This window comes from Maylandia zebra, linkage group LG7, assembly GCF_041146795.1.
Source record: "Maylandia zebra isolate NMK-2024a linkage group LG7, Mzebra_GT3a, whole genome shotgun sequence".
NCBI classification, from domain to species: domain Eukaryota; kingdom Metazoa; phylum Chordata; class Actinopteri; order Cichliformes; family Cichlidae; genus Maylandia; species Maylandia zebra.
In genome coordinates this window covers 54,364,915-54,388,842 of record NC_135173.1, presented here as the reverse complement: position 1 = coordinate 54,388,842, position 23,928 = coordinate 54,364,915, and the positions used below count along the sequence as shown (strand labels likewise).

General features: G+C 39.5%; 3 protein-coding genes across 8 annotated transcripts in view; 2 read left to right on the top strand and 1 right to left on the bottom strand.

The window, feature by feature from the left end:
* The first annotated feature begins 1,645 nt into the window (after positions 1–1,645).
* btf3 (basic transcription factor 3) lies at positions 1,646–7,289 on the top strand. 2 transcript variants are annotated; one of them, XM_004549871.4, is made up of 6 exons: positions 1,646–1,785; positions 3,438–3,506; positions 3,841–3,954; positions 4,070–4,271; positions 5,780–5,833; positions 6,755–7,289. In XM_004549871.4, exons 2-6 carry the CDS (start codon positions 3,438–3,440, stop codon positions 6,799–6,801), a joined length of 486 nt encoding a protein of 161 aa, XP_004549928.1. In that variant the 5' UTR covers positions 1,646–1,785; the 3' UTR covers positions 6,802–7,289. The 2 variants fall into 2 exon arrangements, with proteins under 2 accessions (XP_004549928.1, XP_012774185.1); XM_012918731.4 differs by having other exon boundaries at positions 1,737–1,848.
* A 2,939-nt stretch (positions 7,290–10,228) lies between these two features.
* On the bottom strand, positions 10,229–14,594 carry ankra2 (ankyrin repeat, family A (RFXANK-like), 2). The gene is made up of 8 exons (XM_004549870.5): positions 13,822–14,594; positions 13,569–13,727; positions 13,402–13,467; positions 12,223–12,320; positions 11,987–12,112; positions 11,829–11,895; positions 11,615–11,695; positions 10,229–11,007 (listed from the first exon to the last, which is right to left on the bottom strand). Exons 1-8 carry the CDS (start codon positions 14,120–14,122, stop codon positions 10,952–10,954), a joined length of 954 nt encoding a protein of 317 aa, XP_004549927.1. The 5' UTR covers positions 14,123–14,594; the 3' UTR covers positions 10,229–10,951.
* A 5,567-nt stretch (positions 14,595–20,161) lies between these two features.
* The window catches only part of arhgef28a (Rho guanine nucleotide exchange factor (GEF) 28a), a 54,492-nt gene continuing 50,725 nt past the window's right edge, over positions 20,162–23,928 (top strand). For 4 of the 5 annotated variants that reach the window (XM_024802978.2, XM_076886694.1, XM_076886695.1 and 1 more), the window contains exons 1-2: positions 20,162–20,488; positions 22,880–22,934. In XM_024802978.2, the coding sequence (XP_024658746.2) occupies positions 22,902–22,934 (33 nt within the window). In that variant the 5' untranslated portion in view covers positions 20,162–20,488; positions 22,880–22,901. The remainder of the gene's footprint in view (positions 20,489–22,879; positions 22,935–23,928) is intronic. The other variant, XM_076886693.1, reaches the window with a different exon arrangement.

Sequence of the window (23,928 nt, the reverse complement as noted above, 5' to 3'; positions counted from 1 at the left end):
TAATTAAGAATAGATCTATTGAGGCTTGGTTACTTTTATAAACATCAGCCACTTTGAGGAATTTCACCTTCGAGGTTGTAGCTAATCCCAAACCAATTATAATCTTGTGGCTCTAAGTAGGATTTGGATATAATCCCTCATCTTTTTCGGTTCATTACAAAGACCTGAAAACAGAAAATAACCTAATTATAAGACATACTTCAGCAAGCAATCAGCTCACTTTACAGGCTATCCCATTTCACATTGTTCAGGGTTGGGGTGCAGTGGTTAGCACTGTCACCTCAAAGCAAGAAGGTGCTGGGTTTGAACTGCCTGGTTAGCTGGGGACTTTCCTTGTGCTGTTTGCATATTCTGCTTCTGCCTTTGTGTATCATCGCACAATTAAAAGACATCCTTGGAGTGCTTGGTAAATAAATTGGTGATTTAAGCTGACTGTCGGTTTAGATTTAAGAGTGTAATAATCTGTCTATCTCTATAAATCAGCAATCAGTCCCGATTACTTTCACACAGTTAGCTGAGTTGGGATGGCATGCTTGTTACCTGATAGTGTTAGTCTAATCGGACTATTCATTTGTTTTAAGCATTGCCACATTGTGGTCATGTTTAAAAATGTATCTATTAGTACAAACCCCTTTGAGATATCTAATTTTCATTGCAATCCAAGTGCATACAGTTGTTCAACTACCATAGCAACTACTTAAGAGATGACAGAATAAATAATAAACTTTCATTCATTAGTAATCTAGCATAGAGACAGACATCAGGAAATCCATAACAAAAGCTAGCCAAAGTTTCCAACAATAAATAAACAGTATGGTGTGATGATCACCAAATATAATTGCATATAATCCGCAGGTATAAAAATAAGATATAAGCAGAAAGAGCAAGCAAAACTGACATGTGTGTTGATAGAAGGAGCTCTCAATCTTTCTCAAATTAGAGTCATTCTTAAACATGCAGATAATGAAACAAAGTTTTCATGGGACTCTGTGAAAAAGAGTCCCATAAAAGCACACCCTATTATTCAGTAGCTTGTAGAACCACCTTTAGCAGCAATAACGTGAAGTAATTGCTTTCTGAATGACTCTCAGTCTTTCAAATCATTGTGAAGGAATTTTGCCCCCCTCTCCATTACAGCGTTGCTTCAGTTCATTGAAGTTTGCAGGCATTCATTTATGCACAGCTCTCTTAAGGTTCCTCCTACAAGCATTTCAATTGGGTTAGGGTTTGGACTTCGGCTCAAGCATAGCAACACCTTAATTCTTTTCTTTCTCAGCCATTCTACTGTAGATTTGCTGGTGTGCTTTGCTGCAAGGTGCCCAAGCCCTGTAGATGGAAAAAAACCCAAAAACAAATAGTCACCCCTCCACCATCATGCTCGACAGTTTGTATAATGTGTTTGTGCTGATATGTTGTGTTGTGTGGCTGCATCTCTTTAAAGGACCTTATTCCAGAAGACTTGTTTGTTGCAAACCTGGAATTATATCAAAATGATCCCACTTTTCTATGGCATAAAATAGCCTGTGTAGTTACAAAATGATTCTGTATTGTCTAAGAGGCTTTAGGCCTTAAACTCTCATAAATAACAAATCCTAAATTTACCCTAATAAAGAACTTTCAGGCATGGTTGGCAATCTGCAAGAATCTCGAAAGTGTTGCCTGGAAAGCAAACCTCAGGGCAGGAAACCCAACTCGAGCTAGTTCGCTCTTCTTCTACTACGTCACTTCCTCCCTCCTCTCTCGCTTCCATCTTGCTCCCCGCATGTGTTTGCTGTTAGTTTACAGGTCAGTCAGGAGCTTTAAATACCTTCTTCTCTCCTCTTTTTTCCACTGATCTGACGGCAAGAGGTAAACGAAAGCCTTTTCTGACTAGATGGCTGAAATCTGCCGCGGTGTGAAGCTAACCGTACTGACGGGGTTGTGAGAGGCTGTGACTGACAGGCCGATAATTTCCCCAGTTAGCTTAGAAGCTAGCAGAAGTTAGCCTGCAAGTTCTGGCACAAAAGCTAAACCACACCTCATTTCGGTTCAGTGTTCATCAGCTAAACCAGACCTGCTGTTAGCGGTGGTGCTTTCGCCTCAATTTATTTGAGCAACAATAACTTAATATTGGTCTACCTTCGGTAGTTCACACTACAGGGAAAAGGCGTTTGCTAATTAACCTGTGAAGCGAGCAGCGCTTGCTGTGACGCTCACGGCTCCTTTCTGGCTTTTTAAAATGTCTGCTTGCTGTTTTTAATATCTTATTTTACCGCCCATTACCACAGCCACACCCGCCTTACTTTTGTTTGTTTGTTTTCATCTAATTTCCTCACAGGGATATCTTGCCCAGCATTGTTGTTGTGAATTTTCGCGGCACAGTATGTTTTTTTTTTTTGTGTGTGTGTGAGTCATTAGCCAAATTGTATAGTGGGGGGGGGGGAAACGAAGTTATGGTCACGTGGTTAATTAGAGGCCATCAGCAGGTGTGAACGTAATCAACAGAACCCGTATTTAATATGACAGTTTCTTAATACGCAAATTTGTGCTTTTTAAACACAAATGGATGCGTGTACGCAGCTCGGTTTATTAAACATTTAAGTTTACAAAGGCATACAAAAAACAAACAAAACAGAGAAAATAGCTGGAAATGCCAGAGTGGCCTTATTAAATGAAAAATAAGAACAAATACAAACCAAATATTTTGTTTTGTAGATTATTTAGAATAACACCACTGTGTGTGTGTTTGACCTCCTGTAATTCACGTGGTCACATACACAGGAGTTTGTAAGTCAGGGTTGTCAAACTCCAGGCCTCGCTGTCCTGGAGGTTTTATATATCACTCTGGGTCAACACACCTGAATTAGTTCATTACCAGGCCTGTGTAGAACCTTAAGACATGTTGAGGAGGTAATTTGGCCGTTTAGATCAGCTGTTTTGGATCATGGACGCATCTAAAACCTCCAGGACACCGGCCCTCAAGGCCTGGAGTTCCACACCCCTGTTGTAAGTGCTTGGTTAGCTTTTGTCATGTAGGTAAGACGGCCTCTGATCAACACATGGAAGGACCAAAAATACAGTCTGTGTGAGCCAGTCAGTGACTGCACTAGCTAGAATTAATTTCTAAACAGCAGACTGGGAAGTGACTGTATTTTGCCAGCTGGCTTTTATTAAATCTGGTCAAATGTTAAGACAAAAATGTTTCAAGTCGGTGTCCAGCCAGATAACGCTCTGCCTTAATAATGGGGCAAACCATTATTAATCTTTTTACTGGTGTAGATGAGTATAAAGGTGTCATTTTAACTGCACTGCTGACTCAGGGTGCTGCTTTCTTATCTGCATGTTGCACTTTATTTTGGTGCCTCCTTTGGGGTGGATTAACTTGTTTTGCTTACTTAGTTTTCAGATAATTACATTTACATACTGACATAATAATATGCAACTTTCCTGCCTTTCAGATGAAAGAAGCAATAATGAATCAAGAAAAACTTGCAAAGTTACAAGCACAAGTCCGCATCGGTGGAAAGGTAATGCACGCAAAGTGAATCTGGCATTACATGAAAATGGGTAGATTTTTTATTGCAAAGCATTTTCTGAGTGTAAATCTGCTGCTGTCTTTTTTTCCCTTTAAATGTGAATCTAGGGACATGAAACCTGAGCTCAAGCAGCTGAATTTTCTATAGTTAGTTTCTATGACAACCAACAGTTTGATCTATAGTTTTGTTGCATGGCAGCAGTAATTTTAGGCAGCGTTGCGTACAGTATATAAATAGAATAAAAACATCCTCCCTCATTTGAGCATAAAACATCACTCAGGTTATGTTGACTAAGAAACATGTTTGTGCGAATGCCCACATTCAGGGAACAGCTCGCAGAAAGAAGAAGGTGGTCCACAGAACAGCAACCGCAGATGACAAGAAGCTACAGTTCTCCTTAAAGAAACTCGGTGTGAACAACATCTCCGGCATTGAGGAGGTGGGGCATAAATCACTCTTGAGTTATTCCTTTGCTTGTGATTTTTCTTACATGCACCAGTACAGATTGTCATTTTTATCACTAAGAATGGGAAATCTGTTTTGATCGGTTCCAGGTCAACATGTTTACAAATCAAGGAACAGTCATCCATTTCAACAATCCCAAAGTGCAGGCCTCCCTCGCAGCCAACACCTTCACCATCACCGGCCACGCTGAGACCAAACAGCTGACTGAGATGCTGCCAGGCATCTTGAACCAGCTGGGAGCAGACAGCTTGACGAGCCTCAGGAGACTCGCCGAGGCTCTGCCCAAGCAAGGTCGGTAGCCTCAAGTTATAATGTAGCGTGTGGTTGACCACACTTTATACTCTGAGCATGTTTAGTCAGACTTTTAGCGGTTTTCAGATATCCACTTGTTTCTGTTAATCTGACACATTTTATGGTATCAGCTTCATGTCTGCTTGCACAGCTATTTTTTGTAAGAGTCAACGTTTCTAATGCATAGAAACTGTCAGCCAACCTACAGTAAATCAAAGAAATAGAGGAAGAATCCTTACTAGCAGTCAGACGCTGAGTCAGTCGTCAACGTCTGACTGCTTGTAAGCTGTCAATCATACAGTGTGGTTAGATCTGATGGTACTGTACTTTAACCCCAGAACAATAATTTACAGTTTTTAACACCACCACTTACATCTGGTGACACCAGTATACCAAATAAAACATACCTCCCATCAAATTAAATACAACAATACTTAGCAAACTAAAGTCTGAATGCATATCTGAGATTACAGGTTCACGTCTCTCCTGCAGCTTGTACTGCAGTTTCAGGTCTGTTGCAGAGTGAAAATGCAATAGTTCTAAAATCTGACTGCAGTGAAGACCACATCAGTGACAACAGAATAAGAAGACTAGCTGTGGATGTTTTTAATCTGTGTTTTGACAGAGTTTCCACAGCAGGCGAAGCTTTTTTTGTTGCTGCTAGCTGCTCCTAGAAGTCCTGTATGATTTTTTTTTTTTTTTTTTTTTTTAAACCTGCTGCAGCAGACGGCAACACAATCCATCCATTAGTCAATTGAGATTTCCTTATATTTACATATTGCACAACAACAGTAATTTAATTTATTTGTAATATCATAGAACATGAAGACAGGATAGATCAGGGTAACTACATGCAACATTGTGTACTTCAGACTGATGAGCTGTTACAGCTGTGGGATTGATTCACTGCATCTAATTAAATTCATCCATCCATTCTCTTCGGCTTATCCTTATCAGGGTTACGCGGGGGGGGGGCTGGAGGCCATCCCAGCTGTTATAGGGCGAGAGGAAGGGAAGACCCTAGGCGGGTTGATACTCTTATCACAGGGCTAACGGAGAGACAGACAACTGTTCTCATTCAAATTCACACCTATGGGCAAATTAAACTCATCCAATAATCTAACCCAAATAATTTCATGTCTTTGGACTGTGGGAGGAAGCCGGAGTACCTGGAGAGAACACACAGAGCTCCACATAGAACAACCCCGGCCAGATGGTGGATTCAAATTTAGAACCTTCTTGCTGTGAAGCAGCAGTGCTCTGTTTAAGTAACTTTTAAAATGTAATCTGCAAGAGAGAAAACCCACGGCCTCATGCGTTATATTTTTCTTGTACCATATTGAACTAGCACGGTGGATAGTTTGGTCCGTGTCCTGGTAAAGTCTCAGTGAAGCCATGAAGAATGCCATCAGTGTGATGGAGTGATGAAGCCAGCTGTGTCTGAAAAAGGCTTTGGTTTAGTTTGTGGCTACTCTAAGGCTTCTCACAGATCTGTTCTCTTCTTACAGCTGCAGATGGAAAAGCGCCAATTGCTGCAGTAGAAGAAGAAGATGATGTTCCAGGTGAGCAATTTTCATATGTTGAATCCAAGTGTCTGAGCAGTTTGCTCCACCACTCAGAATCAAAGACCAGCCCGACATTTCTCGAGAAAAATCTGTTTGCCTCACATTACAGATTTTTTTGCGGTTCTGTTTGGAAATCCTGCTTTACACTTGTCATTTATTGCTGCGGGATTTTTCTTCTTTTTTCTGTTAGCTAAAAAAAGAAAAAAATCATGGTGGGTTTGCTTTTCTTTCTGGCTCATAAAAAGGGGTCATGTGAAGGGGACTCATCAGTTACTTTTGACAATGGTGCAGTGCTGGGTTTTGTTTGAATCTCATGTTCTTTGTTTATAGGATTGTAAGATTCAGTTTGCTTTTCTTTGTGAAGAAAATGGACCGAGCACATGAGGTTGCCATTACAATAATCTCAGCTCTTTTTTTTTTTTTTTTTCTCTCACTAACGTAACAAACGATTACATATGTACTCAGCAGTTGAAGCCCGATGGCTCAGGGGTTAACATCCATTGCCATCACATTGTTTTTGGAGTTAAGGATTTCTTTTTGTTCTCTCACTGAAGGAACATGTTTGCTCAGACCTTTTGAATTGTTTCCATTTGAACCCCCGACCCTCTGAGCTTTGAGTTGGATAGGTGGGTTTCTCACATTTCACGGGGTAATTGGAGCCAACTTTTTGATGCCCTTTGCTGTCATTTTTACAGCTGCTTTCAGTAGTTATAAGGGCCTCATATGTCGAGCACATTGCCGTCTGTGTGTAGGAGTGGGAGAGATGAGCAAAGAATTGCATTACACCAAGTATCCTGTTTCACATAAACACACACTTCCTGAATTGTTCTCCAGCACCTTTGAGTCACTTGTGCAGATGGGATACGCATTTACTTTCTTCCCCAATCAATCAATTTAATGTCTAATCTTTTGTTTCAGATCTGGTGGAGAATTTCGATGAAGCATCCAAAGATGAGGCCAACTAGAGGGGCTGGGACTCCAGAGTGTTGAAACTTGACAGGACCATGTGGGGCACAAGATGTTGTAATGTCCTTTTTCAAGGGGTGGAAAATGTAACAGTTAAAGTACCTGACAAGATGGAAAAACACGTCAAATTCTTTTTGGCTTGTGAGCATTCTGTATAATGTGCAACACCTGAAAGTACTTGCATACTCTTAAGTGAATTATTTTTGAGTAACTTTTTTTTAGAATAGTACTCTGTATTAAATCTCGAGTAGCAGTATTTCCGTGAAAGGTATTTTAGTACTCATTCCACCTCCTCTTTGCCACCAGACTTCCTTAATGCTTGTGCTGTGTGGTCAGAGTGAGAGAGTGTTTGTAAAAATGTGGTGTTAAAGGCTCACGTTGTCCTTCTGTTTCCTCCATGTTACTGACCCCCTGAATCTGTGGCCTCCCTAAAAACACCATATCTGGAATAAACCTTTGCTACTGTCAATAAATAGCTAAAAATTCAGTTTTTGTTTTTTGTGTTCTTGGTCAAGTACAGTTCTACAATTGAAACACTGCAACTGCTCTTCTGTAGCCATTCCCAAACTCTCTGTGAATGGTACTCGTGGTCTTTGATCAGTGGTTGTTGATCAGTGGTCATGAGAATTTGCATAATTATGATTAAGGAACTGACCTCCCAGCCCATTGTTCCTTCACTGGGCTGGTTTCAGTCATTATGCAAATGTACTGTTTATAAGATTGGGGAAACCTGCAGTCAGCTGAGACTGAAGAAGTCACTTGGATGAGTGACGAAACATTTCTCCCACAAAACGCTACGTCCAGATGAACAGATTCAACTTTTGGAGATTTACTTACCTGGATGATTGAGAATGCATCAAGAAGATGCTCTTCTGTAGATTTGGTGAGAAACCATGAACTGCAGGTTGAACTTGTAACATCGTTTAGTTCCTGTAAGGTCAGGGCAGTTGCAGACATTCTTTGTCTGCAGATAGTAACAGGGAGGTAAAGTATTCAGTAAACTTTAGTATGTTCCACAATTTACACTTATGAAAATGAGGGTAAGAGGCGTGTTTTTGCTGGGCGAGTAACCATGGCTATCAATCCCTCAGTTTTACTTTATGGTCAAGAAAATGGAGAGGGTGAGTGTGACCGTAAGTGTATATTAGAATACAGTTATAACAACTACAGAATTATCTATGATGACAAAAATATGAAAAAGTCTTGAATCATTATATTTTGCTTCTAAGGAACCATACTTTAATTTTGGTTGAGTGACAAAACAGTGTAGCGCACTGTTTTTAAGTACTTTACTAGCAGCCTGTTGCAAACACTTTTCCCCCTCCATTTGTTTAGTTGTCTCTATGGAAAATGCCAAAAATAACAATTTAACAGACAGAAAATTGTATTTTTCCAGCATCACTATGATTCCCAGAGACCTTGGATGAAGTGTAGTGTGCCCCTAAAGGAATCAGGGAATCTGGACAAGTAGAGGACAAAAGAAATGGCATGCTTAACACATGAGCAGTATCCAGTCCCAATACAAGATCAAAGATATGCATCTGGTCCTTTGTGTCATCCATCTACTTTTCACTGATGCCTCATCAGACATGGTCAGTATGGAAGGTTGACTTGACAAGCCATACTTAAACATGATCACTATATACGGAGGAGATCGGGATTTTGATTTCACCATAAAGAACACATCTGGAAACACGGTCATAATCATGGATAGGCCTCCCCAAAGTCCAGACCGCAACAGGGGTCAGCAGTCTGGGATCATCAGCAAAACATCCAAGGAGCTTTGGGTGTCTTTCAAGAAGCTGGAGAACTATTTCTGAAGATTACTTAAAAAAACAGAAGCTCCCCTAAGAGAGTTCAGGCTAAGCACAAAGCATGTTGAATAGAAAACTGCTTTGAAATGCCACAACAACAAAGATGGTTAAAGATAATTTAGACAATGCTTTAAATAAAAGACCGACGGCCTTTGAAGATGGCTGCTGAAGAGTCAAGATTTGCTTCAAGGACTCTTTTAGCTAAAACTTAGGTCAGAGAGGCAATGCTGATTTCACAATTTTATTTTTAAAAAGCCATTTTCCAGTTTTGTGAGTAGCTGATGCTGCAATCTGCATGAGCAATTTTAGAAATACAGCATTTTGGATACAAAGAAACAGCAGCTAAATGAAACAATGTGTCAAATTAATTAAACTTGGCAAAATAACAATTTTACCAGCCATTAAGGTGTGCGTTAAAATGATCCAGGGAGGGGGCATCCCAGCAAATCCCCCCCCTCCGGTTACAATGGCTCAGTCACATCCAGACCTCAATCTGACTGAAACGCTGTGGCAGGAGCTTAAAAGAACCATTCATAAACGAATGCCTGCAAATCCCAATAACTGAAGTAAAAGAGAACTACTAAAAGAAGAGTGGGCCAAAATTCCTCCACAGTGATGTAAGAATACAGTGATACAGAAAACAAGCACCTCAAGTTATTGTTGCAAACAGTGGATCTACAAGCTTCTGAACATGGGGTGTTCTGTTTTTCACAAGACTCCACAAGCATGCTGATCCACACAGGTATGCACACATGGGTATTCACAGACGCGGACTAAAGCTTTCTTGGCTGCTGCCTCAAAGCACACTGTGCGCTGTCTATCTTGCGTGCTGCACAATATCGTTTATTACTTAGTAAATACTGATATCTATGACTAGCTAGTTTATTGTGATGGTATGGTGCTTTGTTTTCTCTATTATTATGTTGCTCTTTGTTGTTTGCTGTCTCCTCTGTTTGTTTTTGTTTGTTTGTTTGTTTGTTTTTTTTCTCCATACAGGTGACCCAGGAGTTTTTTTTTTTTTTTTTTTTTTGTCTCTCTTCCCCCCCCCTTCTCACCGTCTCTTCTCCCCTTTGGTTTTCTTTCTTTCTCTCCCCCTCTCTCTCTCATTCATTCCCCCTGTCCTATTTATTAAAAAAAAAAAAAAAAAAAAAAAATGACAAAGGATGAACTGAAGCTCTGCCATCACGTAATGTCGCATACTGCTGTTTCTGATGTCATTTAAAAAAAAAAAAAAAAAAAAAAAAAAAGACTCCACAAAGTCCTGTTAAAACCTATTTTCACGACTGTACCTTTCATTTGTAATGAGTATGTTTTTATTTTTCCCCCATTACATTTTATTTGCTTGTTTTTTTTCAGAGCATTATGGCCACTGAAGCATGAAACTCAAATTTTCTAGTGCTTTTCAGGGTAAAATTGTTCAACACAGGCTTTTCTTCCCATCTTATGAACAATATAAAAAGAAAAGCGTCACAGAATCACAGAATGTGATGCTGTTGGTTGTACTTTCAAAAGTTTGACATTTAAGTTAAACTGCTTAACTTCATTGACTCTTGCACATCAGATAAATATCTATAATAAACAGTATTACTATTTTCATACAAACAGCACCACAGCATTTTTGTGTGTCATTTAATTTTTGTGTGAGGTCTTTTAAAATTCACAACACATCTGAACATTTTGTATCACTACACAAAGAAACAAACTGACATCATAACAGTTTAAATTATTAAAATAAATAAATTCAATACATGAAACACAAAGATCTTCAGTAAACGGACCACAAACAGCTTGACAGAGTCATAAAATCTCGTGCCTCAGAAATATCCCGAGTTCAGAGAGTGCGAACGTGAAAATATTACAATAAAATAATGTAATAGAAGATAATAGGTTAGTCTTAGAACACAAAGATGGGCAAAAGGTATTAAATTACAACAACGTAAAAAGTAAGCTCTTTGCAACTTTAGAGCAAAGTCAATTCCAGTCTGCACTGCTCATTTGGCAACATACTACAGGTGGAGGGGAGTGCGTGGTGGGCTGTACTGAAGAACTCAGCATGCTCTTTGACAACCAGTCAGTGTATAGTGATTGGATATGCAACTCCACAGTCAATGTTGAAAAAAGGAAGAAAGTGCAGAGCTTAACAGCTTTTAAGAGGGTTAAAACTGATGTTTCACACACCACAAACCTTCACTTGCATCATGAATAATATGAAGCTTATGAAATATCTCTTAAGGGAACAAAATACTCCTGCAGGCTGACAGACTGGCCATGCTACATGATTATCCAGTGCACAGCAGCATCTCTTCAGTATTTGTTCTCCCTCAAGTGCAGCAGTTCACTCTCTGATCCCCATCAATAACTTTAGCAAGTGTGCCTCCATCACCTGTTGAACTAAACAGAGAAACATACACTGAGGTCATTTAACTGAACTGTGGGCTTTGTGGAAACAAATCCTGATTACTGCGATAGTTTATAAGCATTAAAAGTGAAAATTAAGAACAATATTCACATTTCCATGTGACCATTCTTCACTCTGAGAAAGGAGAAAGTGTGGATCTGGCAGGAAAAGGCGACTTTGTGTTTATCTTAGCAGACTTTTACTTTTTTGGAAACAGCAGCACTGTCAACAAATTCTTATCGACTCAAATCAAGTTTTACAGGACAAACGCCAGGACAATTACTAATTTTAGGCTTTGGCAGCAGGACAAAATCTAATTTTTTTTTTGGTAAGTTCATGCCATGACCGAATGATTCATTATAGGAAAAAAAAGAAATCTCAAATCTAATTTCGCTGTCCTCAACCCATAAGGTGTCAGATTTTTACAGAGGGAATATGCCTGTATATATTTCAAGCATCCCCCTCAGAAAAAATCCACCACAAACTATGTGGCAGATATGGAACAACAGCGCTGTGCTGACCAGTTCCAGCACATGCGGTGAATGGAAGATGGCCTCCTCCACTACATCTCAGCTGTGTTTTGCTCTTTTTCTCACATACCATTTCGGTGGCCCATGGCTACAGCCATGTCCATTGCATTGAAACCCGAATCTGACTCTATGGTAGGATCAGCACCGCTCTCTGAAAGACATGCAAACATACAAAATTTCAATCACTGTACATCATTTTCTGTTAGAACTCAACACAACTGCTTTGCTTACCCTTTAACAAATATGAACACAGATGTTCCTGCAAGTCAAAGATTTCTGCTCACCTAACAAGATTTCAACACAGCGCACATGGTTGCCATGGACAGCGTACAGCAGAGGGGCTCCTCCATTCTAAAAACCCACAGAGATAATAACATTTAATACCAAGATCACAAACTGAGCGGAGGCGCTACTTTAAACTAACTTTTTTATAATAACATACCCAGTCATATTCATTGACATCGACTCCACAGTCAATGAGCATCTTCACAATATCTGTGTATCCCTTACTGCAAGCCAAGGACAATGCACTCTCTCTCCCTTTGGCTAGGAGGTTAGGGTCAGCACCCTACAGCGAAAAGTGTCACAGGATGACAAACAGACAGTAAGTGAAGAAGTCTTGCTCAGATATAATAAACATATAAACAGAATAAAAAGTTTTCAATGAATATTCCGTACATTTTGGAGCAGAAACTCCACCACAGCGATTTGTCCGTGTGCAGCTGCCCACATCAGCGGGGTGAAGCCCTCCTCATCTTGGAGATTGATTACAGTCTCTGTTAAAATAAATATGGAAAATAAAACATAACACTGTATTTAATCTCCATCTACTGGTCTAATTACATTTTTAAACTTTATATTTTGCATACACAAGTAATTATTAAGATTCAATATCTGCTGGTAAACTGATGAAGAACTGTTGTTTTTCTCTTTTATGTGAAGGTGAATTCAATGTCTGAGAAAGAAGGATTTAAAAATTCTAAAAAAGCAGAATCTTTAAACATTTACAGTTAAAAAAAAAAAAATACACGCTTATCCAACAGCAATGAAAAATAGAATTAGTCTCTTTTGGAGATTTGGAAGAAAAAGGTCGAGTTTCTATTTGCTATAACCTACTAATATCTACTTTTAAAGTCTCAGCAGCGAACAAGTTAAATGCCCCGAGAAGCAGCAGATAACAGGACATATATGAAACAAAGTGGAATGAGGCTTGTCTAAAGGAATAAATATAAATAAAGCATCTTCAATACAAGTAGCTGATGTGGACTTATAACTTCTGTTAAACCTAAACATGTTTAAATGAAAAAGGAATCATTCTTCACTTTTCATGGGAATACCCAAACATTCATAAAATCTGGAAAGATGTCATCAACTGTCTGTCAGAGGTGTTCAACTTCTACATCCCTCTAAATGTTAAACTGTGCCTGCTGGGAATTTACCCAGTGGGCTTCTGACAAACACAAAAGCACTATGCTGGAAGAGTATGGATGCTCCTTCTATGAAACATGGGATAAAGGAACTTTCAGAATGTATCAGTCTGGAAAGAATAACATTGTTAAAGGAAAATGGAAGAAGTTTGTTCATATGGTTGGTTCATATACAGTTCACACCTCTGCGAACTAAACATTATAGAAGATTGAAAGTAGACCTAGTCTGTAAAAATGTGGAATCATTTATATTAATTTATGTTTCTATTTTAAAGTGTTGAACTTCATTGGTATATAATTTATGCATGCTTAACGGTGCATGTATGACAGTGATGTTTTTGGTTGTTACCGTGGTGCAATTTTTCATTTAACTAATTTTGGATGGCTTGCACTCCATGACAACAAAAACTGTAATCCTTTGACAGCCTACCTTGTTCAATCCTGCTGGCCAAAAACACCATCTCCCCTTGGGCTGCCAGCTGATGAATAGATAAAGCTGAAAGGAAACAAATGCATGTGTAACAATTACATTTTAACAATTCCGCTCACATAAAAACAACGAAAGAAACTGAAGTTGAAAGAAATGATGGTACTTACAGTGCACCAAAAGAGGTGTGGAAGACACCTCATTGCCTCGATGTTTATTGGTGAGAGTGGTGGACTGTTTGATCGGCGAGAAATGTTTGGTGGTGGATGGTGTGTAAACATGACGCACTTGTATACCCGGGGAAGGTGAGGTTTGGATGTTGCACTCGGCTGACAGAAGTAAAACACGTTTATTAGTATCGTGTATTCGACACAATCACAAGTTAATCTAAGACGAAGAAACAGGGTTTTGCTTTTTTCTTACCTTTAAACAAAACGGAAGCCACCTCCAGATCAGAGTTCACCTGATCCTGGATGTTCTTACTGTCCTCCTCATTGAGCGACTTTACAAATCTTGAGCAAACATTCATGTCGAAGCGGTTGGGTAAGATGAATTTGATGCCCATAGCGACATTTTGGGTGTTTGTGTCGTCTGGGCTTGCACCCACCGACTGCTCAGTCTTTATGGCACTCAAGTCAGGCATTACACAGATCCCCTCCATGTCCTCGGAGACCAGAGGGCACTCTGCGGTCCCATCTGACGCTGACACCGTAACGTTGTCCATCCCCGGATCACTCACTGAGCTTTCACACTGAGGTTAAACGGTGTACTATGCACGCTTGAAACACGGAGGAAATTTATGCTAAAAATCGATGGAAATCAGCACTCTGCGTCAGAGTCATTTTCATTTATCCTCGCCTGCGTACTAAAGGGACACAGAAAAGCCTTGCAAACAACAGCGTGTGAAACATATTAACTAGCAAACAACAGATGGTGGTTAACCAGTACTTAGCATGCTAGCTACTGTTAATGTAACCTTCGGCCCGGTACGCTGTGTATGGAGAACGGATTGCTAACCTTCATACAAATTAACCGTAACTATCAAGAAAGAAATATTTATTTTATAAAATCAATTAATCTAAGTCCATAAGCATTTTTAGACATTTTTTCTAGATAAATTCCATGCAAGCGTCGCTCTTTTGTCGGTGTTTTGATAGATTTGCACATGCGCAATTGGACGTCTTTTAAACGTCGGTTCATCATCTTTTAAACTCCCCCTAGTAAGTTCCGACCGGAAACTACATCACACAAACAAAATACCAAAGCTGTTATTTAATGGTAGGCCATTTAATCGACGGTCTGTTACAGTTTGAAGCAAAGTTACCATAGTTTTGTATCTTCTATTTATTTTTTCTTTTTATTTCATTTAAAAAATTTTTTTTAACTCAGTTTAGTTTTAGTTAGTTTACAGAGTGAATTTTCTTATTTTCCTTTTTAATGTTTGAATTTATGTTGAATGTTTGAGTTTATTTAACAAACTATCATATATTAAAAGTGAGGATATTTCCTCTATATTTTTGTTTTATTTGGTTTTATTTGGTTTTCCAAGTTCACAAAATCATTTAGTGAAGTCTGAAAAAAAAAGGTTATTTATCTAATGCTTCAAATATATTCACCGTCTATCCTGTTCACTCAAACAAAATATCCAGTGTACAGCAGGTTTCTGGGCAGAAATGCCATCTTGATCCTAGAGGTCAGAGGAGAATGGCCAGATTGCTTTGAGCTGTAGACAACAGCCACTCAAACAACTACTTGTTAGAACAAATGTATGCAGAAAAACATACATTGAACACAAACACTGAAGCAGATGGTCACAAGACCACAATTGGCGCTGCTCCTATCAGCTAAGACCAGGAATCAAAGGCTGCAGTTGTCACAGCCTGTGGATTATAGAGACTGGACGTAGAGAAAAGGACCCACATGCACTCGTGTGGAGGTAGCCAGAATAAAACAAAAAGTGAGCCCCTTTTCTGTTCACAAAAGAGCAAAGTGGCCATAATCCAAAAAGTGAAACATAAATCCAAAAAGGGGAAACTGAAAACTACAGTATAACCACTAGGAAACACACTCATGCTGAAAACCACTAGGGGCAAGAGAGACAGGAACAGAAACACATGGTCTGACACAGGACAATGGGGGGCACTCACTGTATATGTGCAGAAGGGCAGTTAAGGGAAGCGGAGACAGCTACTTTACACTTTAAAGTCACTAGGAGGTGCAAGCTAGAGCAAGTACACCAAGAATACATGAAACATACATGAATACCTGAAATATAAACATTAAACAAACCAGGAATCAGAACAGAATATTCAAATAAACACTAGAAAGTCCAAAAACTCTGAACCACTGGGTCAAATCCCCCAATACCATGACAACAATTTGCACAGGCTCATCAAAATTGAACAACAGAAAATTGAAAAAGTGCTGCCTCATCTGATGAGTCTCGATGTCATCTGTGAATTTTGGAGGGTAGGGTCAGAATTTGGCATAAAAGAGTATGGATCGCATTCATCCTGCCTTGGAGCAACGGTTCAGGCTGCTGATGGTGATGGAGTAATGGTGTCGGGGGATATTTTCTTGGCACACTTGAGCATCATTTAAACACCACAGCCTACCTGAGTATTGTTGCTGAACATCTCAGCCCATTTATAAAGACAGTGTAACCCATCTGCTGATGCCTGCTGCCATCAGAATAACACGCAAAATCCCAAAACTCAGATCATCTCAAATTTGGTCTTTAAATACACCACTGAGTTCACTGTACTCAGACGGCTTCCACAGTCAGCACCTCTTAGCACACAGTACAGCACCTTTGGGATGTGTTGAAATGGAAGATTGGTGTCGTGGATGTGCAGCCCACAAATCTGCAGCAACATGTGTGCTGATGTCATGTTAATATGGACCAAATTCTCTGAGGACTGGTTCCAGCACTTTTTTGACTCTATGCCATGAAAATTAAATCAGTTCTAAAGGCAGAAGGGGATCCAACCCAGTACTAGCAAGGTGCACCTAATAAAATGCTTAGTTTGCATATGTCTTTGGTTCAAGCTAAAGTCCTGCCAATCGTGGTTATTTTCATGGCAAGGTCAACCTTACAACACAATAATCAGATTTAAAGGCCGTGACAACTATTTCCTCAGTGAAATCCTTTTATTCAGAAATAGATGTGGAATGATCCTCCCCCCCCCCCCCCCCCCCCCCCCCCCCCCGTCCCCCCTTTCTCGTGTTATGTTGTTTGTTTCACAATCTGTGTATTTCCATATCTCGCTTCCCTGCTTGCTGTCGATGTTCTGAAAGCGTTTGTGTTCTTTGACTTTCTCTGTTTGTTTTGCAAAGTAGAGATTTCTTAATGGTGTGATTAGGCTTTGGAGGATAAACAGTATTTAAGTCCCTGCAGTATTTATCCCTGCAGTCCTAAATAGAAGGTTTAATAGTGTTTTTACTGTATAATTTCTTTAAAAAAAATCAGACTAACTGCCTGGTATCCATGCCAGCAGCCTTCCTCTAATGCTTCTGTGAGCAATGTTTACTGCTGGTTGATGGCTAATTCCTCACTCATGATTATGCAGTGTTTGAGTTAAACTTGGTAATCTATCACCGTGTTAAACTGCAAAGACACAGACGTTACAAATTCTGTGAGAGAAAACAAATACAGTTATTTGAATTATTGCCTTTGAAACCCCTGGATGATTTTTTGAAATGCTTTACATATTTAAGAAATCAGAGGAGGATTTGGAGATTGAAGTTATGATTCAAAATCTGTTTTTATTGGACTGTAACTGAAATGTCTTTTCAGCTGGGGAAAAAAAGGCTTCATTGAAACAGTGCGATGGCAGCTGCGCTGGGACAGAAACTCTTCTTGTTTTGTTGTTTTAATTGTTTTAGGAAAGTGCTTTTGTATCTCAAATATTAGCGCCTTTGTTTCCTGTTGTTTTGAAGTAAAAAAGTGATGGCGATGCTTCTCCCGAGGCCTTTTTGTTCTGTTGTTTTTGTTTTTTCAAGCTTCTAATGAGGACATCAAGGGTCCTGGGATGTCCATGAAGCTGCTCCAACAACACCAGGGGGTCTTGATGGAAAAAAAAACCCCTTCCAGGTCAGTTGCACTGAGGAAGCTGTGCCTTGTTAAATGTGACTCAGTGAACCTCAGTGTGTCTTTTTGTGTACCGCTCTCGCCATCTACAGGAAACAGGAATTGCATGCAGAAAATACAGCAGATTACTGCACCTTAACTACTTTGGAATTTAGTGTATGACATTACCGAGGATGCAAGTGGAATGTGGTATGGAAAAGCCTCCTGCACAAGTGTTGTTTATTTTAGTCACTTCTTGGTTACACCAGCAGATGGCACCATAGTCTTATGAATTCTGAAATCGGAGCTTGAACTTGAGGGAGGCTTTGTTCTTCTTTCAAGCTTTCTATAATCCTTTGATCACCCAATTAAGCAAGACAGCACTTTTTGGTGGACAGGGTGAAATTAACTGATATTGCCAACTGTGTGAAAGCTGGACCATCGTTTTAGTTCATCTGCTGGTCATTATTAGTTAGTGGGGGAACAGGGTTTATGAGTGACCAGGGAGCAGGAATTGTGGGAAAGTTGTCTTCTTTTTGTGTTTCTTATTAATGTAAAATGTCAGGATAAATTGCCCTCCTCTGTGTGCAACTAAGATGAGAATCCAGCTGAAAATGAAAGAGGTCTTTTTCCCCCCGAGCCAGTTAAAAAGTAAGTATAGAGTCCCACACAAATTAAGCACTATTTTGAGACAGCTCTGTCCTTCTGCTATCAGTGTGCAATTAACTCCACTTGAGTTCATTTTCATAAAAAAGAAAAAAATAACTCCTAAAGTAGATTGTGCAAAAATCACCAATCAGCTTACATATTAAATGTGAGTTATGCTTGATACACCTGATGTCACTACATAAAACAGCTGTACAGCCACGTTTATTGAGTCAATAGTTCATGCTAAAATACTAAAAAGAAGAAGAATCATCTCAAAGTCCAGAAAGGCCCTTTCATTTGTACTTTTCCCTCATGCACCTGCCGATGTAAAAAGTCTTGAATAATCAGGCGTCATGTTATCGTAAAGACCTCAAAGTAGCACATCACCTCTGTAGAGCACTCAGCCTGTGAGCTTACTTGTGGTTTTAGAGTATTTAAAAGAAGAATGGGAGGCAGAGCCTTCAGCTTTCAGGCCCCTCTTCTGTGGAACCAGCTCCCAGTTTGGATTTGGGAGACAGGCACATCTCTACTTTTAAGATTTGGCATAAAACTTTCCTTTTTGATAAAGCATATAGTTAGGGCCGGATCAGGTGACCCTAAACCCTCCCTTAGTAATGCTGCAATAGATCTAGCTTACTTGGGTTTCCCACAATGCACTGAGTATTTCTTCTTTATTCACCTTTTTTCACTGTCAGTATGTTTATACATCACTTTGCATTGAGCCTAGTTTTGCTCGAGTTTTCTTCCTGGTTTCTTCCTTGGCAACAGTGGAAAGGAGGTTTTCCTTCCCATTGTTGCCAAGTGCTTACTTATAGGAGGTCATCTGATTGCTGAAGTTTCCTCTCTATTATTGTAGGATCTTTACCTTACAATATAAATGGGGTTTGTGGTTGTGATTTGGCACTACATAAATGAAATTAAACTGAACTGAACTGAAAGCTAGCCTTGATTGATGAGGATACATCAGTATATAAGATTTGTTTCAGCTGATATTGGCCATGTTGTCTGAAGTTGGCTATTGGCAACAACATGGAATTTATCAGTGTAAGGTCATGACCATTCATACATGCAGTCTAGCTTATAATATTAATAATACATTAGAATTCTGTGAAACACACTTATCGTGTGTGTATTTATACTATATTTATTACCATGTTAGCTAATGCCAAAAGTAGCCACACACCAAAGTGCTAAAATACTCAGTGAGAGACTGTATTACAAATACAAAGTAAAAGTACAACAAAAAAATGTAGTTAATGTATCCAAAACAGTTGTCAGTAAATTTCTGGACTTTACTGTAACAGCCTGCCTGGTATTTAAAAGATCCATTATCCCTACCAAGGACGTACACTCTACAGCTATCCAACTCAAGAAGAAGTTCAAAGAATAGTGATGTGGCATGTTGATGTTGTATTAATGTGTAAGGTGCATTTTAACATTGGGGCTGATAAAGTGGAGCAATTTTTTTCTAAGGTTAATAATAATTAAAGTGTGGAAGAAGTGTAGTAGAATAAAAATGTGCTTTAATCACTTTGCATTCTTTCCAGTTATTATTGATCTCTAGCTCTCTTCCATCTGTCTCCCTCCCCTTACCCCCAGCAGGTAGCAGCAGATGGCTGTCCTTCCCTGAGCCTAATTCTGGATGAGGTTTCTTCCAATTAAAAGGGAGTTTTTCCTTCTCACTGTTGCCAAGTGCTTGCTTGAACAAGGTCATCTGATGGTTGGGGCTTTGTATTACTGTAGGGTCTTTACCTTACAATATAAAGTCCCTTGAGGCGACTATTGTGTGAGAAAATGTAACTGAACTGAAGTGAATTGAACTGACTTTGTACTTATAGTCTTTTCACCGCTGCTGCTGTGGTTTCTTTGTACTCGATCACAGTGACATCACTCAGGCTGATCTCTGATTGGAGAAAATTAAAATGATGAACACTAAACACAGGAGCTCAGTTAAAGGAAATGTCAAATGAAGCATTAAATGTCATTATGAGTTCCCTATGCTGGGGACGTTACATTTATAGAGACGGAATTAAGCACATGTCGCCACGTTTGGCCCTGCCTCCCGGAGAGGTTTCACTCATGCTGCCCGGTCCTTGAAGGGGTGGACCAAAAAAAAAAAAAAAAAAGGACAGGCAGCAAAGGAAAAGGAAAAACATTGGCGACACCTGCAGACTCCTAACCTGCTCTCTCTCGGAGCAAAAACATGGAAACCTGAAAGAAGCGGAAAGAAACAACTCATTCGGAATAAAAGGTGCATTAATAAAGTATGTTTATTCGTCACAACTACTACGCGGAGCAGAAGCGAGCGGCTCAAACACTTTCCAAATAGACTCCCGGAGCGAGAAAGCGGAGGGAGGGAGGAAAGCGCAGCAGGTAATGGGAAGCTGATTCATCCTCACTCGGAAAAGTTCCGTTTCACGCAGATTTTCATTAAAACTTAAAGGAAGGAGCAGTGTGCAGACAGCGAAACTGTTTTCATGTACTTTTTAATTTTTGTATATATATATTTTTTACTTGTTAATTGTTCACGTGAGGCGTGGATGGAGTGAAATGCTGGTGCGTTCACAGGTAAAAGGCAAAACGCGCGTTTTCCCCTGTCTATGTCGTCTATTCAAACCCGCTGTTGTGATCCCGGAGAGAGATAAATGATTCGTTTACTGACTGTATTTGACTGTTAAGTGCAGGGGTTTCGCTTCCTACTGACAGTAGCAGTGGAGATCATTTATTGTTCATAGGAGTGCTCACAATGTGTGCGGTCCCCCGTTTTCACTTCTTTGTGTGGCTGCTCCATGCATTAGTGTGAAAGCGAGGTGGTTTTCCTCTAAGTAATATCTTACATTCTGAGTCCGATAACTCTAATTTACGGAGACGCTCATAAGTCGCCATACATCATTCATGAATTTGTGAGCTCTTTTATTAAGTTTAAATACGTCATGTTGAAAATTGTGGAGTTATGCAGTTGTCATTCAATGTGTGCATAAAAATGCTTTCGACAGCCTGTTTTTGCAGCTTGCCATGTGAACGGAAATTAAATAGTTTAACCGTGCGTCATCTGAAAAAGGGCTGATGAAGACAGGGTTTACATACTCCCATCTATGTATGTCAAAATGCTTTCCAAATGCTTTTTGACAGCGTGCGGTTATGTGTAATCTTTTTTCTGTTTTCTCACGCTCTGTTCTGGCGTGCCTGGCCACGACTCATATCAGGTTTCTCCTTCATACTGAATAGTCAGACTGAGGACAATGAATGACACTAATGCTTTGCATAGTATTAGAAAAAAATAGACAATAAACGTTGGGTTTAAAGTTAATCCGTAGATGGTGGTGTGCCTTACTTTGGTTTCCTGGTCATCCAATCTTTGTTTTCACCTGCAGTCTATTCAAAAGTTGTTTTTGAGCTCGTGAAGCTCAGGTGAGGTCTTCCTTCTGTGTTTGGACGTGAATCTTGTTTTGAACTTTCTATAAAGGGAAGATGAGCAGAACAATCGCATTTGTGGGCATTTAAAAAAAAATCTGTAATAGGATAGATTAACCATCATTAGTTGTACATCACAGTAGTGTAATCCTATAGATATAAGTAAAAAAAACTTATTTCACCCATTGATGTGCAAATCGATTTATAATTTCTATGTAGTCTTTTTTTCTTTTTGATATCCTGTCTTTCTCCATTAAATTTAAACTACCATCAGAATTAGATCCTGCTCTATTCTTAAAAATTTAGCTAGAAATTAAAATAATCATTTCCACCACTGTAAATGAATTGACCTGCCCACCTTTCCTTTACGTACTTTTATATGGAAGAAGTGGCATAATCAAAAAATATTCAACAATCATTAAAATATGTGTATTGAAATCAAAGCCGAGAAGAGTATTCAGTTAATAAATTAATAAATATGAAAGCATGATTCCTGATTTTGGTTGGTTAAAAAAAACCAACAACACAATTTTAACCATAATTTCTTCAAAAGTGTGAAAACTTGCATACTGGTAGATTTTTTTTTAAAGGTTCATCTTTTAAAAGCAGGAAGTACTTAATCTACCCAAAACTATAGCTGTTTTTTCATTATGGTTACCATAAAAAAAAATCCTCGATATTTTAGCCAGGACATTCACGTGGCTTACTTTCTACAATTAAATGAAAATTTTCCTAAAATAAAATCATGGCTACAGTTTATTCATGCAAGGGAGCCATTTATGGGTTAGGATTACATTAACATTCGGCTCATTTAATGGAACTTTTGCCTGTTTGGGACATGCAAAAAGTCTGCAGAGCCACAAGGCCTGCTGGATGTGCCCCAGCTGATGCAGATGAGTGTCTAGACAAAGAGCAGCCTGCAGACCTGCTGTGCAGCTTTGAAGTCATGCACTATTCACAGCTGAGACTGAAGTCACAGTGGATCAGGTGTGTGCTGATGATACAGTTACCCTTTCTACCACTGCTGTATCCTGTCTGAAGGCTATTGTTTTTCCATTCATGCAGGCAGCGAACTAAGCCCTATAAGAGTCTTCATCTTACTCACCTCAGGAAATGTTTTGAAACGTGGCACACAAAAATAGCAAGCGATCTCTTGGTCCTGACTTTGGGAGACAGTGGGGCTAAGAGGAGGGTCAGATCTTGGAGGTTAAAGTTTCACGCCAAACAATAACATAAGTGCAATAAATTTGGTGCAACATTCAATGCTTCAGTTGTAGCATGGCTATAGGTTACATTAGGCGGTGCTGTTATTAACCCGATGTCATAGTAACACCTCTGTTTTGTCTCCAGGTCTTTGGTGGATGGAGAGAAAATGGACGTGAACCAGAGGGAGCTGCCTTTATTTGTAAGTGACTACCTCCTTAGCTTGTGTGTGTCTGAGGTGTTTGCATAATGCAGGGTTGTCAAACTTATTCTGCATAATGGTCCACAGTTTCCATTACTGTCAAAGACACATTTAATTCCAATTCATAGAAGAAGAACAAGAAGTGCAATTTGAACAGCAGGTGTTTATTTTTTACATGCTTATTCTGAATTCTATTCTATATGGAAAAGTTGCTGTAGAAACTCTGGCTGATTGGGACCCACACCCAGTTTCACACCTTGGCTCAGGCGATTAGAGGATCATCAGGGGGTCCTTTTGTCCCTCTGTGGGGGGTCACTCCCACTAGGTTTATATCTGGGACTCTCCACCATTTGACCTTAGAACTGAAGAAGCTTCTCGGATGAGAGGTGAAACGTCTTCAAGTAACTTAAAGAAGTCCAGACGCTTTTCTTTGCAAGCTCCTTTGACTACGATGACCTGGATGACTGAGAACCTTCACAGACATGCTGTAGTAAATCAAAGAAATTGTCATTGGTCATTGCCCAGACTCTCTTGCAACTGCAAAACTGAAAGTCTTCATTAATATACAGAAAAGGTTTTATTTATTTTTCTGTGGACCCATTGTAAAAACAGAAATTTCTACAGGCGATAGTAAAAATTAAAAACAGAAGATTTTCTGTTCAAGTTTATCTATTAATTACTCTGGTGTAATATGAACAACAATGGCAATGTGGGGTGGGGTGTGTGTGGGTGGGTGGGTGGGGGGGGTATCTTTATCAGTAAGAAAAGCTGTGAACCTTAAGAAAACACAGTTGAAAGTGCAAAATCTATGCCCTCTTTCATATACTCCAAAGCCATCAAGTGGCCCAGATTGAGGTCTTTGCCAGGCTGATACTGACCCCAAAGCCTTATGTTTCAGGCATGATTTTTTTTTTACCTCAGCAGAAGTGTTTCCCTCCAGCTATCCTCCTCCTCTCTCAGTCCTGACTCTCTCTGTGTGCACTGGTTGACTAGT

What these genes read in the sequence shown, in the direction of transcription:
- btf3 (XM_004549871.4), top strand. Translation starts at nt 3,438, where the DNA reads ATGAAAGAAGCAATAATGAATCAAGAAAAACTTGCAAAGTTACAAGCA. An exon ending in ACATCTCCGGCATTGAGGAG is followed by an intron (nt 3,955 to 4,069) that starts GTGGGGCATAAA and finishes GATCGGTTCCAG; the next exon opens with GTCAACATGTTTACAAATCA. An exon ending in CGAGGCTCTGCCCAAGCAAG is followed by an intron (nt 4,272 to 5,779) that starts GTCGGTAGCCTC and finishes CTCTTCTTACAG; the next exon opens with CTGCAGATGGAAAAGCGCCA.
- ankra2 (XM_004549870.5), bottom strand. Translation starts at nt 14,122, where the DNA reads ATGGACAACGTTACGGTGTCAGCGTCAGATGGGACCGCAGAGTGCCCT. An exon ending in GGCTTCCGTTTTGTTTAAAG is followed by an intron (nt 13,728 to 13,821) that starts GTAAGAAAAAAG and finishes TACTTCTGTCAG; the next exon opens with CCGAGTGCAACATCCAAACC. An exon ending in CTGTGTTGAAATCTTGTTAG is followed by an intron (nt 11,696 to 11,828) that starts GTGAGCAGAAAT and finishes CATGTCTTTCAG; the next exon opens with AGAGCGGTGCTGATCCTACC.